At 39.4% G+C, this 12472-nt stretch overlaps 2 protein-coding genes across 4 annotated transcripts; one reads left to right on the top strand and one right to left on the bottom strand.

The window, feature by feature from the left end:
* The first annotated feature begins 231 nt into the window (after nt 1–231).
* bco1 (beta-carotene oxygenase 1) lies at nt 232–7120 on the top strand. The gene is made up of 11 exons (XM_086150411.1): nt 232–339; nt 528–656; nt 781–910; nt 2275–2422; nt 2497–2647; nt 3994–4214; nt 4353–4610; nt 4726–4831; nt 4940–5034; nt 6227–6338; nt 6462–7120. The coding sequence occupies exons 1-11, from the start codon at nt 276–278 to the stop codon at nt 6608–6610; spliced, it is 1563 nt and encodes a 520-aa protein (XP_086006537.1). The 5' UTR covers nt 232–275; the 3' UTR covers nt 6611–7120.
* Nucleotides 7121–7359: 239 nt separating this feature from the next.
* On the bottom strand, nt 7360–12240 carry pkia (cAMP-dependent protein kinase inhibitor alpha). Of its 3 annotated transcripts, XM_086151393.1 has the most exons (4): nt 12126–12223; nt 11541–11598; nt 9933–10135; nt 7360–9419 (listed from the first exon to the last, which is right to left on the bottom strand). In XM_086151393.1, exons 3-4 carry the CDS (start codon nt 10081–10083, stop codon nt 9319–9321), a joined length of 252 nt encoding a protein of 83 aa, XP_086007519.1. In that variant the 5' UTR covers nt 10084–10135; nt 11541–11598; nt 12126–12223; the 3' UTR covers nt 7360–9318. The 3 variants fall into 3 exon arrangements, with proteins under 3 accessions (XP_086007519.1, XP_086007518.1, XP_086007520.1); XM_086151392.1 differs by lacking the exon at nt 11541–11598 and having other exon boundaries at nt 12126–12240; XM_086151394.1 differs by lacking the exon at nt 11541–11598 and having other exon boundaries at nt 7360–9364; nt 12126–12240.
* Between the last annotated feature and the right edge of the window lie 232 nt (nt 12241–12472).

The raw sequence follows: 12472 nt of genomic DNA, 5'->3' as shown, positions 1-12472 counted from the left end.
CTATTATCTGTTTTGTACAGCACAAAATATAGTTAGTCAGGAAGCTGCTTTTACAGCATATTCTGAATTGACCCTTTTCGCTGAATCGATCCATAAGGCGTCATTGAAAACTTCTTAGAAAATGGTCTCTTTCAGCTGATAAGATAGGACAATTTCCATATGAAGGTTGGGCCTTCTTTCTCCGCCCCCTGTTGGAACTTTGAGGAGTGGTTCCAGCATTTGCAGTATTTATGCAGACAGCTCCGGGGGATCTTCACCCCCGGGTCTGAGGAGATATGGCCACAGACTTTTCTAAAAACGCAACAGAGAGGCCAGAACCTCTTCAGGCAGAAGTCAAAGGTAAGTTAAGTTTATTCAGTTTCATTATTACCAGATCATGTGATACAGACTGCTGCTGCTGCTGCTGCTGCTGCTGCTGCTGCTGCTGCTGCTGCTGCTGCTGCTGCTGCTGCTGCTGATGATGATGATGATGATGATAGCAGCAATGGCGCTGATGTGACCATGTGTGCATGTACCTCTCTGTGCAGGCAGCATTCCCAGCTGGTTGCAGGGAACACTTCTGCGCAATGGCCCGGGCATCTTTTCCGTGGGGGAGACAACCTACAACCACTGGTTTGATGGGATGTCCATCATGCATAGCTTTACTTTTAAGGATGGTGAGTCCCCTTACTTTTGTCAGTGTCACTTAATGTGCCAATAAAGTTATGCTCATGTTTGTTAATGTGATTTCTCCACTTGTATAAGTCAGTGGGCCAGTGCTGAACTCTCTTCCTCCCACAGGTGAAGTTATCCACAGAAGCCGGTTCCTCAGGAGTGACACCTACAAAGCCAACATGGCTGCAAAAAGAATAGTGGTGTCTGAAATGGGAACAATGGCCTATCCAGACCCAAGCAAGAACTTTGTTTTCAAGTAAGCTGGTTTTATTTGCAAGTCACTTATTGCTTTTAGCCTTTTCATACTTTCATACCTAACTTTTCATACCTTGCCTGGCACTACTAGAATATGTATACAGTATACTTACCACTGGATGAAAATAGCATCATATATATATGTATACATATATATGTGTGTGTGTGTGTGTGTGTGTGTGTGTGTGTATATATATATATATTCATATTATAACCATAACCATCCTCTGGGACCCTAAGTACAATAAGTGGAGGATAATGGATGGATGGATGGATGAGACTCAAAGTCTTGTTTGAAAAAGAAATACAACTAAATTTCATAAGTTGTACAATAAATTAGCTTATATTTGTTTATATTTACTTAAGGTTATTTACAATTAATCTATTCAGAATTAATTAAAAGCTATATGAATATGTATCGAGCATATTTTGAGCATGATGTAGATGATGATAATGTGACAAAGCTGCATTAGACCATGTTGAGCACAAAGGTACTGATGAGTTATTAAACCATTTTTATTCAGCCTACCTGCTCCAAAAATGCGTCAAAGTGTGACGCTGTGAATCATCCAAAACTACTGATTTTCATCCATAAAGAACACATTATATTTTTGTTATATGCGGGAAAGCCAAGGAAAAAAATCTGGTTTTAACTACTCACATAGTTCAATACTTTAGATGCAAAGCTTTTTTTCTCTCTTTTTTTGCAAGGATCTGCATAATCCCTCTTCTTTTGGACATCAGTCTTTCCTCCATTCATTGAAACATAAACGTAACATATCTTTCTACAAATACCTAGACTAAAACCACTACTTCTATAAAGTTCTGCCCATGGATGGGAATGTTTGATGCTTAGTGTTAAAGTATGACGGCCGGAAGGATGATCAAGTCAGAAACACCAAAATCCCAATATTATAGTATTTTAGATATGAAAAATTTAAAATCAATTTAAACATCAATGAAATATGATTGCAATCCAAAGATTAGTCTCTACCACCCCAGTTTTTCACTGTCTGACACCCAAGTTAAAGCTGCAAGTGACTATTGACCTCTTACATCCTGGAGTTTGTTGAATAATTTATTGTTGAACATATACATGAAAAGATCCCTCCCAAAAAATCCAAATCAAAGGTGGCTTGAAATCCAGCTTTCTTTGTTTTATCTGTTTTGATGATTATGGCTCAAATAGGCTATTGCAAATATTATAACATTTTATGACTACTTTTAACAAAAAGGGATGCATACCAATTGGCAAACTTGAAATCTGCTTAATTTTCCTGATCAGTTGGGAAGTTTTCCCTCATACCTGAAAGAAAGCTGCTTCCTTTAAATATTAAAAAAATGGATTTGAACCTTGTTTTCCAGGGCCATTACCTTTCTCAACCACACAGTGCCAGACTTCACTGACAATGGAGCAAACAACTTCATCAGATATGGGAATGATTACTATGCCACGTCTGAAACCAACTACATCCGCAAGATCGATCCTGTGACACTGGAAACTCAGGATAAGGTAAGGACACTGATTCTTCTCCAGAAGAAGAATCAGGCTTTCCCCAAGCCTGATGAACAACTTTTTTAAAACAGGTGGACTACATGAAGTATCTGCCTGCAAACTTGGTATCATCCCATCCTCACTATGACAAGGACGGCAGCACCTATAACTTCAGCACTTCAATCGCAGAAAAGGGCAAGACGAAATACATGCTGTTCAAAGTCCCTCCTGTTTCTGAGAGCGGTAAGTAAACTTAGTAACCTCCTCTACTTTGACCTTACATTTGCACTCTTATCAGCTGCTCATTGTAAAGTTGAAGGACCTTCGAAATAAAACAGGATAATGCAAATGAATGATAATGCAGAGTGAGAGTGTAGCGCTGTCACTCTTCTTTACTTTCTTGACTCCTTGTATTGACTCCAATGCAAATGCTACATACTTTTATTTTTCAACATTAAGAAACACAATTTTAAGCTTTTGTCATCTAAGTTAACTCTTTTTTTTTGCAGTACATTAAGGTTTAAAAAGTCACATATGAATATGAAGAAATCCGTGACGTCAGTGACTAATCATCACATGTTAAATAATGCTGCACGCCACTATTGCAACACCAGTTTCCTTGATAATGCTTGCAATAATGTCTTTGCAACAGTTTTGTTACTATGCACGCACAGGCACAAACACCCTCGATATGTCATATTTCAGACACACTTTGTTTGCAATCCAAAGAAATACATATATAGATTCCCTGTTAAATTGTGTATCTAATGGGAAAGGGAATGTGAGAGAAAGTAGCAATTGAAATTGAAGCTGAGAGAATTTAATACCTAATGATTTCTTTACAGTTACGCTATTACAAATAAGGTACAGAAATAACTTATAGGACTCACGCATAATGGTGTCCATAAAACGGACAAAATGAAGCATGGGCACTATATATAGACTCAGATGATAATGAAGTTACTTAACCTGGGAAGGGCGGGGCATTCTCTGAGAGAAACATCCACTGTATTTTTCCTGGCTGAGTAAGATCACTCAAACTCCTGGCAGAGATTTATAGCCTTTTTATTTCTGTCAGGTTAAGAATGTAAATACAAAAGTTACATGACAGAAAACCCAGGAAATCAGTTGTAGACGTTGGACAAGATAAGGAAAAAACTGTGCATAAAAGGCAGTGTTGTCACAGTAGCTGTCAGTCAGGTGGCGTGAGCACAGGAAGCTGGGAAGACAGTGTCAGACAGGCAGACAAAAGGCAGGTTTGTCCAGGGGGTCAAATCCAAATGCAAAGGCGTCAATGGTGAAACCCCTTTGAGACTCTTGATGAAGTAGAAAAACTCCTCTGGAGACCACAGATAAAGCTGTTCGTGGAGGGTCAGGCTTTGCACCTGGACAAGAAATGCTGAAATGAATAACCACAACATAAAGCATTGGAAGAATAAAAGACACCCCCAAAATATGTTGCAGTAAAAATGAGAACGTACATAAGCCAAACCCATAAAACAACAACATGAAACAATTATCCAAATATGCATAACTTTTGTCTTCTCCTGTGTGATTGTGCTATTTCTTGGTTTTTGTTGAACTGTCAGACAAGCACAAAAACGTCCCCGCACTGAAGAGAGTGGAAGTCATCTGCACCGTACCCTGCCGCTCTCTTCTCACGCCGAGCTACTACCACAGCTTCGGCATGACCGACAACTACTTCATATTTATCGAGCAGCCTTTCAAGCTGGACATTCTCAAGATGGCGACTGCATACATGCGGGGCGTCAACTGGGCGAGCTGCCTCAAGTTTGCCCCTGAGGAAAATGTAAATAGTTATTTTGAACTCATGTTTATGGTGTCATTCACCCTCATTTGACATCTATTCACAACACTTCTACAGATAACAGGATTGTCTAAGTTGTTGGGGCGGATTACGATGCTTTGACTTTATCTCCTTCCACAGACGCTTATCCACTTGATAGACAGGAGGACAGGCAAAGAGGTCGAGACTAAGTTCTACACTGGAGCGATGGTCGTCTACCATCATGTGAATGCTTACGAGGATGACGGTCATGTAATCTTCGATGTCATCGCCTACAATGACTGCAGCCTTTACGAAATGTTCTACCTGAGTAAGCTGAAGGACAACGCAGGATTTGGCGATGAAACCTACTCCAAACCAAGTTACAGGAGATTTGCTCTACCCATTGAGTTAAGCAAGGTGCGATCGGTAGTTTGTGGTTTAAGGGTTAAAAAAAAAAACATAACAAAAAGTTGTTGTTTAATCTATTTATACAAACAGAATCTGAAATACATCATTTGCATTTGGTTTCCAGGATGCAGCTGTCGGAGAGAACTTGGTGAAACTTAAATTCACAAATGCAAATGCAGTGAAAGAGAAAGAGAACAAGCTGCTGTGCCAGGCCGAGGTGCTGTGTGAAGGTAAAAGTAACATCAGCTGATTGGTTCTTTAAACTATACCATTGCCCTTCGAAGTCTTATTTGTTGTTAATGAAGATTTAAAAACATTCACCACCCATTATCCACCAGGCTTTGAACTGCCCAGAATTAATTATGACATTAATGGCAAGAAACACCGTTATGTCTATGGGAGCTGTGTGGAGGAGTCTGCAATTTCAAAAAAGGTAAGATTTGTTTCCCTTTTTGTTTTTTTTTTCTTTAAAAGGCTAAAGCTTGGTGAGAAAGTCCTTGTTTGTGATTTCGTCCAATCCTCTGAAGAGTCTTTTTAGACTTCAAAGCTGCGGAATCTTGAAAAACAGAGTAAATACCAGACTATTGGGAAATGCATTGTTTTGCGTGGGGTCATTGTTTTTTTTTTTCCAGAAGTTGGAATTAAACTGCGGAACTGAGAATTACTAGATGCTTCTTAAGAAGGAAGGAAACCCATTTAGAAGCGTGAATTTCCATCTGCTTCAACAAAATGAAAAGACTGACTGAAATACTCTCATGCAATGTCCATTGGGTCCCTTGCCTACTGTAATACCAAAAACAATGGGAAGAAGTCAAACTGGCAAATCTTCAAAGGTCTTCAAAGCTTTAATACATTAACAGATTGCACCTTTGATGGGGGGAAAAGGAAATGTGCAAATGGAAACATCTTGCTTTCAAGCTGTTGTATTTCTTTCGATTTTAATGATGCACACGCAATCCTTGGACTTCCTCCTTTTCAATGGTGCTCGAGTATGGATTCACACACTAGACATCAGAGAGATTCAATTATGTGGTTATAATAACAACAAAGATTAAATATTTGATCCTGTATATCCAAAACAGTGCTTTTCTCATAGGATTTGTTAAGCAGTTTTGTAACTGTGTAACTCATCTTACACTAAACCAGTGAGGCCCTGCATTACTGTGGTTGCTATATGTTATTGTTTCAAGTGTACTGATACAGGTGTCGCAAAAGAATAGTTGTAGCTACGTAAATGTCTGCATGATCATGTGCAAGTCTTTGTTAAATCACGGCGATTAAAGGTTGTCACCACGATCATTTTTACAGAAGTTGATGAGTAGGTAAGGAGGTGTTTTCCCATTTCGTTACAAACTGATAGCACATACTGCTACATAAGATACTGAATTATACAACCGCAGAGCACAAAGTGTATTGGTGGCTTGCTGGACAAATGCAGCGCTTGTGTAAAAGGTTTTGTTCATGTTACATTAAAAATAGTTGCAGATTTGATCCTTTCAAGGACATAACCATGCATAGCTCCGGTATGTCTTTACGGTAATGTCGTCTTTCTCAACCTTGCCTGAATATAGAATATTGACAGATAGGAACCTTGCAGCATTTTCTCAAATTGTTATTTGCTCCAGATTGGCAAGTTTGATACGGAGACCAAGAAAATGGTTTACTGGAGCGAGGACAACTGCTGGCCATCTGAGCCAGTGTTTGTGCCAAGGCCAAACGGCGAGTCAGAGGATGATGGTAATGCATTCATGCATTTAGTATGTGACAGCATTGTGTGTTGCCGTTTGGGGTTTACCTCAATCTCTTAGTGATATACCGCTCTGGACTGTTTCTTCAGCGTTTTTGTTTTCTGTTTTATAGGAGTGGTCTTAACATCAGTGATCAACTCCAATCCAGACCAGTTGAATTACATCCTGGTCCTGGACGGCAGAACATTCAAGGAAGTGGCTCGAGGTTACCTGGACACCGAGCTCCATAAGGATATGCACGGACATTTTATCCCTCAGTGAAACTAGTGAGTTATGTACTGTAAGTTACTTTTGAAAACTTCAAAAACTTTTAACTGTCCAAAATTGGAGAAATCTATGTGGGAATGGTAAAATATGCATATTAATGCTTCTGAAGTGGTGTTAAAAGTCGTTGATCATCTCATCAGTGTCAGTGTTGGCAATGTATTGAAATGTTTTTAAAAAATGTCGATAAAAAATGATGTATATTCCAAAGTTTACAATATGTCCTCAGCAAACGTTGTATTGTCACTGAAGTTGTACTCAATCTTTTCATTAAAGAACACAAAAAAGTAAGGTGTCATATTTTATGCCACTCTTCAGCTTCACAATTTAACAATCATCCCACATCGATTTCCTAGAGTATTATCTTTTATATTATTGTCTTATGCCTTACCTCTTCATCTCAGCCAAATGAAGTCATAAGCAAAGTTCAGTCATTCATCGACGCAGTCATTCTCGGAATCTTGTCAATTCATTTTGTCATAAATTGTCACACGTGTCATGTGTCATGTCAATGTGATTAGATCAGCCAGTCTCTGGAGAAAATAGTTTCAAACTGTCCTACAGAACTCATGAAACAGACGTAATTATCTGATTAAAAGTCTACACATATCTGTTGTTCTCGGTCTTGCAACACCGATTGATGTTAAATCGCAAGCATTGAGGAAGATGTCGTATAAAATGGACGCCGTGTTTTTCCACCCGCTTCTCTGCACCATAAAATACGAGCCACTGGGTTGGGTGCCTTGCCAGTGGTAATTTATTTAATCTGTTGAACTACATTTCATTACGGAAACAACGGAGTCATAAAACTCCTGATATTTTTTTCAATGTTTCTATAAATCACTTGATATTGAAACAACGTGCTTTTAATCTACATCTGATTTCGCATGTAAAGCCCAACAAAGTTTTAGTTATCATTAAAGCACTTGCTATTTTTAAACAACATGGATCATTCTCCAAGTTAGTACAAAATCTGGTACAAAAACAAGGCGAGTGAGGAAGAGTGGGCACTAGGTGGAGACAATAGGTTTGTTTAACAGACCTCTCCTCTTAAGAGCTCTTTTCAGAGCTGAATCAGCAACAATACAAAACCAAGAAAAAGAAAGTGACAACAATTGCTTGAAAAATGTCTTAGCCCTCAACAAAAGTGCCACAAAATCAAATTAATTGTGTAATTCATTTATCACAAACAACACAGTGACAAGGTTGGACAGATGGATACACAAAATGACCTTGTTAATGGACATTGTAACGTGTCGGCCAAGAACTCGTACCAAACGCAGATGTACAGTATGTCTAAATCATCTATAAGGTGAATTCCCTGTAAAATTGCCTCTAAAAGTCTATATTCATCTGTTTAACAAACTGCAAAACAATGGGACTCTTAGAAAACGTATTTCAGCACTTTTAGAGTGCATATTTAAACTACTATAGGAAAAAAAAGGATTTTGCTGTAAATCAACCATTATACTACTCAGAGGGCCAGTCACTTCTGAAATTCAAGTGATGGGAGAAATGTGAGATTTATAATCCAGTTGTTCACAACCATAAATCATAACAATGCACTTGAGTGCATCCAGTGCAGTGGCAGCAAATTGTTCTCTGTTTCCATCCAACTGGATGTACACACACATGTGTATTTGAAGATAAAAGACAGCAGAAATACAGGCATTTTCACATCATACAACCTTTTCAGTTTTCACATATGAAACTTCAGCATTATTTACTAGTGTGTCCACCTGAACAGCAGGAGGTGGTTCCATCTATCACACAGGGCAGTGTACTTATACAATATGTGGCCGCAGACTTAATTTACATTAAATCACAAGTGGAATTGATAGAAAAGTTGAAAGGTAGTCACTTTACTAAATTTAAACTTTACAAAGTGTTCTCACATTAAATTACACAGTCAATTTCAGTTTTACAATACCCGAAAATAAATATTCACGTAAATTACAAAGATTTGAAAAGTATCAAAAGAAGAAATTGCAACAGCGATAACATACCAGTTGCTTTGGCAACAAAAGGAATTTAAACCAATGTACTTAAGGAGGAAAACGTCTTATCGAGAAGTATGCAGCGCCTGCATCCTTTAGGCCCTTCTATATTAAACGTCCCTGTTGTCCGTCAAGATTTCCGTGTAATATTAAAAAAAAAATTGCTGATGGGAAATGGAATCTCCCCCCATCGCTTCAAAATTGATTAAGCGAAGTCTCAGGCACACGTGTCACGGATAAGCGAAATAAAAAGCAAATGGAACACATCGGCATCCTGGTGGCTGGTCAGATTAAATTCAATAACAGGGTCACTGAAAGATTAGTAAGGAAAGAAAAAAACCTGGACAGGAAAAGTAGATACTTTGGGCTCCTTTGAAGCCTTATCCTCAGCAATCCAAGTGGGAGGAGGACAACCTTGACGCCCCCACCCAAAAAAAAAAAAAAAACATAATTCAAATGGCCTCAATTCACTCTTCTCCTTTCCTGACAAAACAGGGGTGGGGGGTTCACTGATATCAGTAACCATGAAGGAGATGCAGCAGAGAAAGGAGTTTTTTTTAAGGGCACAGGGCAAACCCAGACACAACGGGGAGTCTGCACTTTGGTTGCCGTGGTGATGACCTCCCCACAGCTCAGGCAGTCAAAAATGAGGATTGAGAAGCCTGTTCTTTTTCGGATCAGCTGCCCTCAGGTTGAGCCTCCGCTCCTTCAGCAGAGGAATCCTTGCTTTCTTCTGTGTGCTTGCCCTCCTCGCCTGACAACGAGAGACAATGTATGACCGTCACTGCACAGAAGATGCTGCATGATTCCTGAATAGTGGAAAGAAACCCCGTTAGAAACTTTGGGGGTCAACACAAAAAGGATGAAATCATATTCCATATGAGCCGCTTGGCGACTCATGTGATACTGTTTAAAACCTCGGTGGTGATCGTCTCTTGGTCAGCAGCGACAAACATTACTACAGAACAGTCAAAAATAAGTTCAGGCAAACAATTCGCAAATTAAAATAAACAAAACTGGAATAACAGGAAGTGCTGCAATATTAAGTATAAGAAAACAGTTCAGTTGGTTCACTGTCTTTCAAAGGGGTTTAGTCTCCACCATTATTTTTCTTTCTTGACGAAGATTTGTTTTAAGAAATAATAACCTTTCTCTCCACCTGACCCCTGATGATCAAAGCTCTGCACTGCTCTTTGCGGGATTTTTATATACCATACTTAATATAATCATCATCCATGACAAAAATACCACAAGTTGGAAGAACAATGATTGAAAATCAATCGAAGGGAAATTCTAATTGGTAACACGATGACAAGCATCACCTGACTTGTTGATGTTAAGCTGAGCAAGACTCTGCGACAGGTCCGCGGGTCCCTGCACTCCAGGCGCTGTTGCGATATCATGTATGGCATTCCTGCGCCCCGTTCGTCGAGAGGCGATAAAGTCCTCATAGGTCGCCTCCACATCCGTCATCGCTGACACACCTCACCATAGCAGAGCCAGGCGCGCCTGGGGCCAATACACACTTGCGAGAAGAGAAGTTGCACATGGGCATGCGGACACTTACTTGAAGCAACCCAGATTGCTTTACATCAAGAAAACGATGCTGGGTTCCACTCTTTCAACATATCCCTCCTTCCTTTATCTTGTGACCTAATCCTTGATTAATCTATTTTAATCTCAATCCAGGGCAACAGCGGTGACACAAAGGAGATACGCTCTGCTGATAGAATACTCAGAGAAGAATGGAAACAGAAAAAGGAAGACGATAGTGAGCTGATGTGGTTTTGCGGAAACATGTTCAACAAATTTGGGAACAAGAGGGCCATGGATGCGCTCAAATGTCACCTTCCTTGGTATAAGCATGGGGCATGATGGGAGCTGTGTTGCCACGGAGATTTAGGTTAAACCCCTCTGTTTAAATTCTAATGCTCTGCATCAGTCTGAGTGCGGCTGCCCTTCAGCATAGACTCGGCTTTGGGTAACTGCCCCGATTTCATTAACTGAAATATTTGGGCCCAAACATGAGCATTAAATTCTAATGTATGCAGTTAAAAACAATAACAAGAATATCTCTTGTCTGTGGAGGTTCTCTGTCATCCAGGTCATGGTGAATTCTTGTCGAAATCTTCTCGTCGTGGCAACTGGACTTTAATTTCTTCACTAGAAGACTTTTCATCCCTCATCTTGAGAGGCTTCTTCAGTTCTGAACTGAAGAATAAAATATCTTATACAGAGAGCAAGCTTTTCAGATGCAGTTCCTTTTATCCGTAAGGTTCATCCAATGTTAAATTTGACTCAAGTCTAAATATTAGATTTTGTAGTAAGCAAAAATGACCTAAGTCCCCCCCCCACTACGAGAGGCTATTTTCAGAGCAGACCAAGCTGTGAGTGACCATAGCTATTTTTGGATGGTTCTTCAATCATCATCTGAGCATGCTCCCGCACAGTTCCCAGTCTCAAAATGGTGTCAGCCTTGGCAAGACACAGCAGATGTTAACATGACACAATTGCTGTGCGTCATCTCCTGCACAAAATCAGACAATCTGTTTGGGTTCAAATACTGGGATTTTAAAAGACAGACTGTCACTGAGACTGGTATCACGATTTGAAGCAAAGGAGCAAAATAAAACAATGTTTATGTTTTGGAAAATCGAGATATTTCGCTATTGAGATAGTCCTTTAGGCACTCTCTTGCACACATGGCATACAGTGGAACATCAGCACTTCAGTTGTACATAAGAGAATATTTGTGGCTCTTGCAGTGCCATGGCCCTCATGTGGGAGCCAGTGCTCAGATGGCCTGAAATAAAGTGTATAGAGAAAAAAAATGCCAAACAAATTATCTATGTAACTGATTAAGAAAACATACTGATGTCCTTTGCTCTCTCTTACACACACTGAACATTGAAGAACAAAAGGTAAAATACCTGTCAGTAAATCAGCACTGAGTCTGGCTGAGGTAATGCATGGGAAGTTCCAGTGTTACTACACAATCACACACACAAAGTATCTTGAATTACAATATTATTTCCGTTTCACAGATACAGTCTCTCTGAATTTCATATGCTGGGGTCTTACAAATTATACTACTAGGGTACTCCGAAAGCAGCCACATAAACATCCCGATTACAGGATTACGATAGGATTAGTGAAGCACTTTATAAAATGCCCCGGTCATTATCCAGTATGAGCTGTTATTAGTTCATTGGAAACCTTTAATAGAGTTTAGTCTAAAATATCAACATTTGGCATCTATTACAAGCTGAGCAGCGGCGCTGCGGTGCGTATTGTGCGTGAGGCAGTTTGGATGATAACGTTTCAGCAAAACAAAGAGCGAACATTTGGGGACACATGGTCAAGATCCGACATACTGAGATTTAAAAAGAAACGTGCTGCACCTTTTTCTGATAATACATGCCCCACGGTGCCCGAAGCCTAAGAATAGGTCTGCGTTATACACAGAATAAAAGATGAATTTATGCAGCTACATAACTATTTGTCTCAGTAAGTACCTGGTTGTGATAAATGGCTTCCGAATATTCTCAGGGGTCAAGCATATCAGGTTGAAAAGCACCTCGGCAGTTCCCGTTGCGCTCATTAGAGAGAATTTACGCTTGTCAAGCTAGCGTTTATTGTGTCAGCGCATCCGGCGATCACTTCAAAATAAAAGTTGTAGTAAGAGCCCATATTTGGAGATTTCCTCTTTCTTTTCGTTTATTTTTTTATTTATGTATTTATGTATTTTTTTTACGTGTATTTCCATTGAATAAAAACCGTAGTGTCGTAAATGCACCATTTTAATTTGATTAGATTAAAAAAAAACTTTGCTAAAATGTAATCCGAGTAAACTGTTCTTTTT

Source organism: Fistularia commersonii, chromosome 8 (assembly GCF_037954325.1).
Source record: "Fistularia commersonii isolate RoL2024-O1a breed Wild chromosome 8, RoL_Fcom_v1.0, whole genome shotgun sequence".
In the NCBI taxonomy this organism is placed as follows: Eukaryota; Metazoa; Chordata; class Actinopteri; order Syngnathiformes; family Fistulariidae; genus Fistularia; species Fistularia commersonii.
Note: the sequence above shows the minus strand (reverse complement) of the source record. Positions and strands in the feature narration are given on the sequence as shown.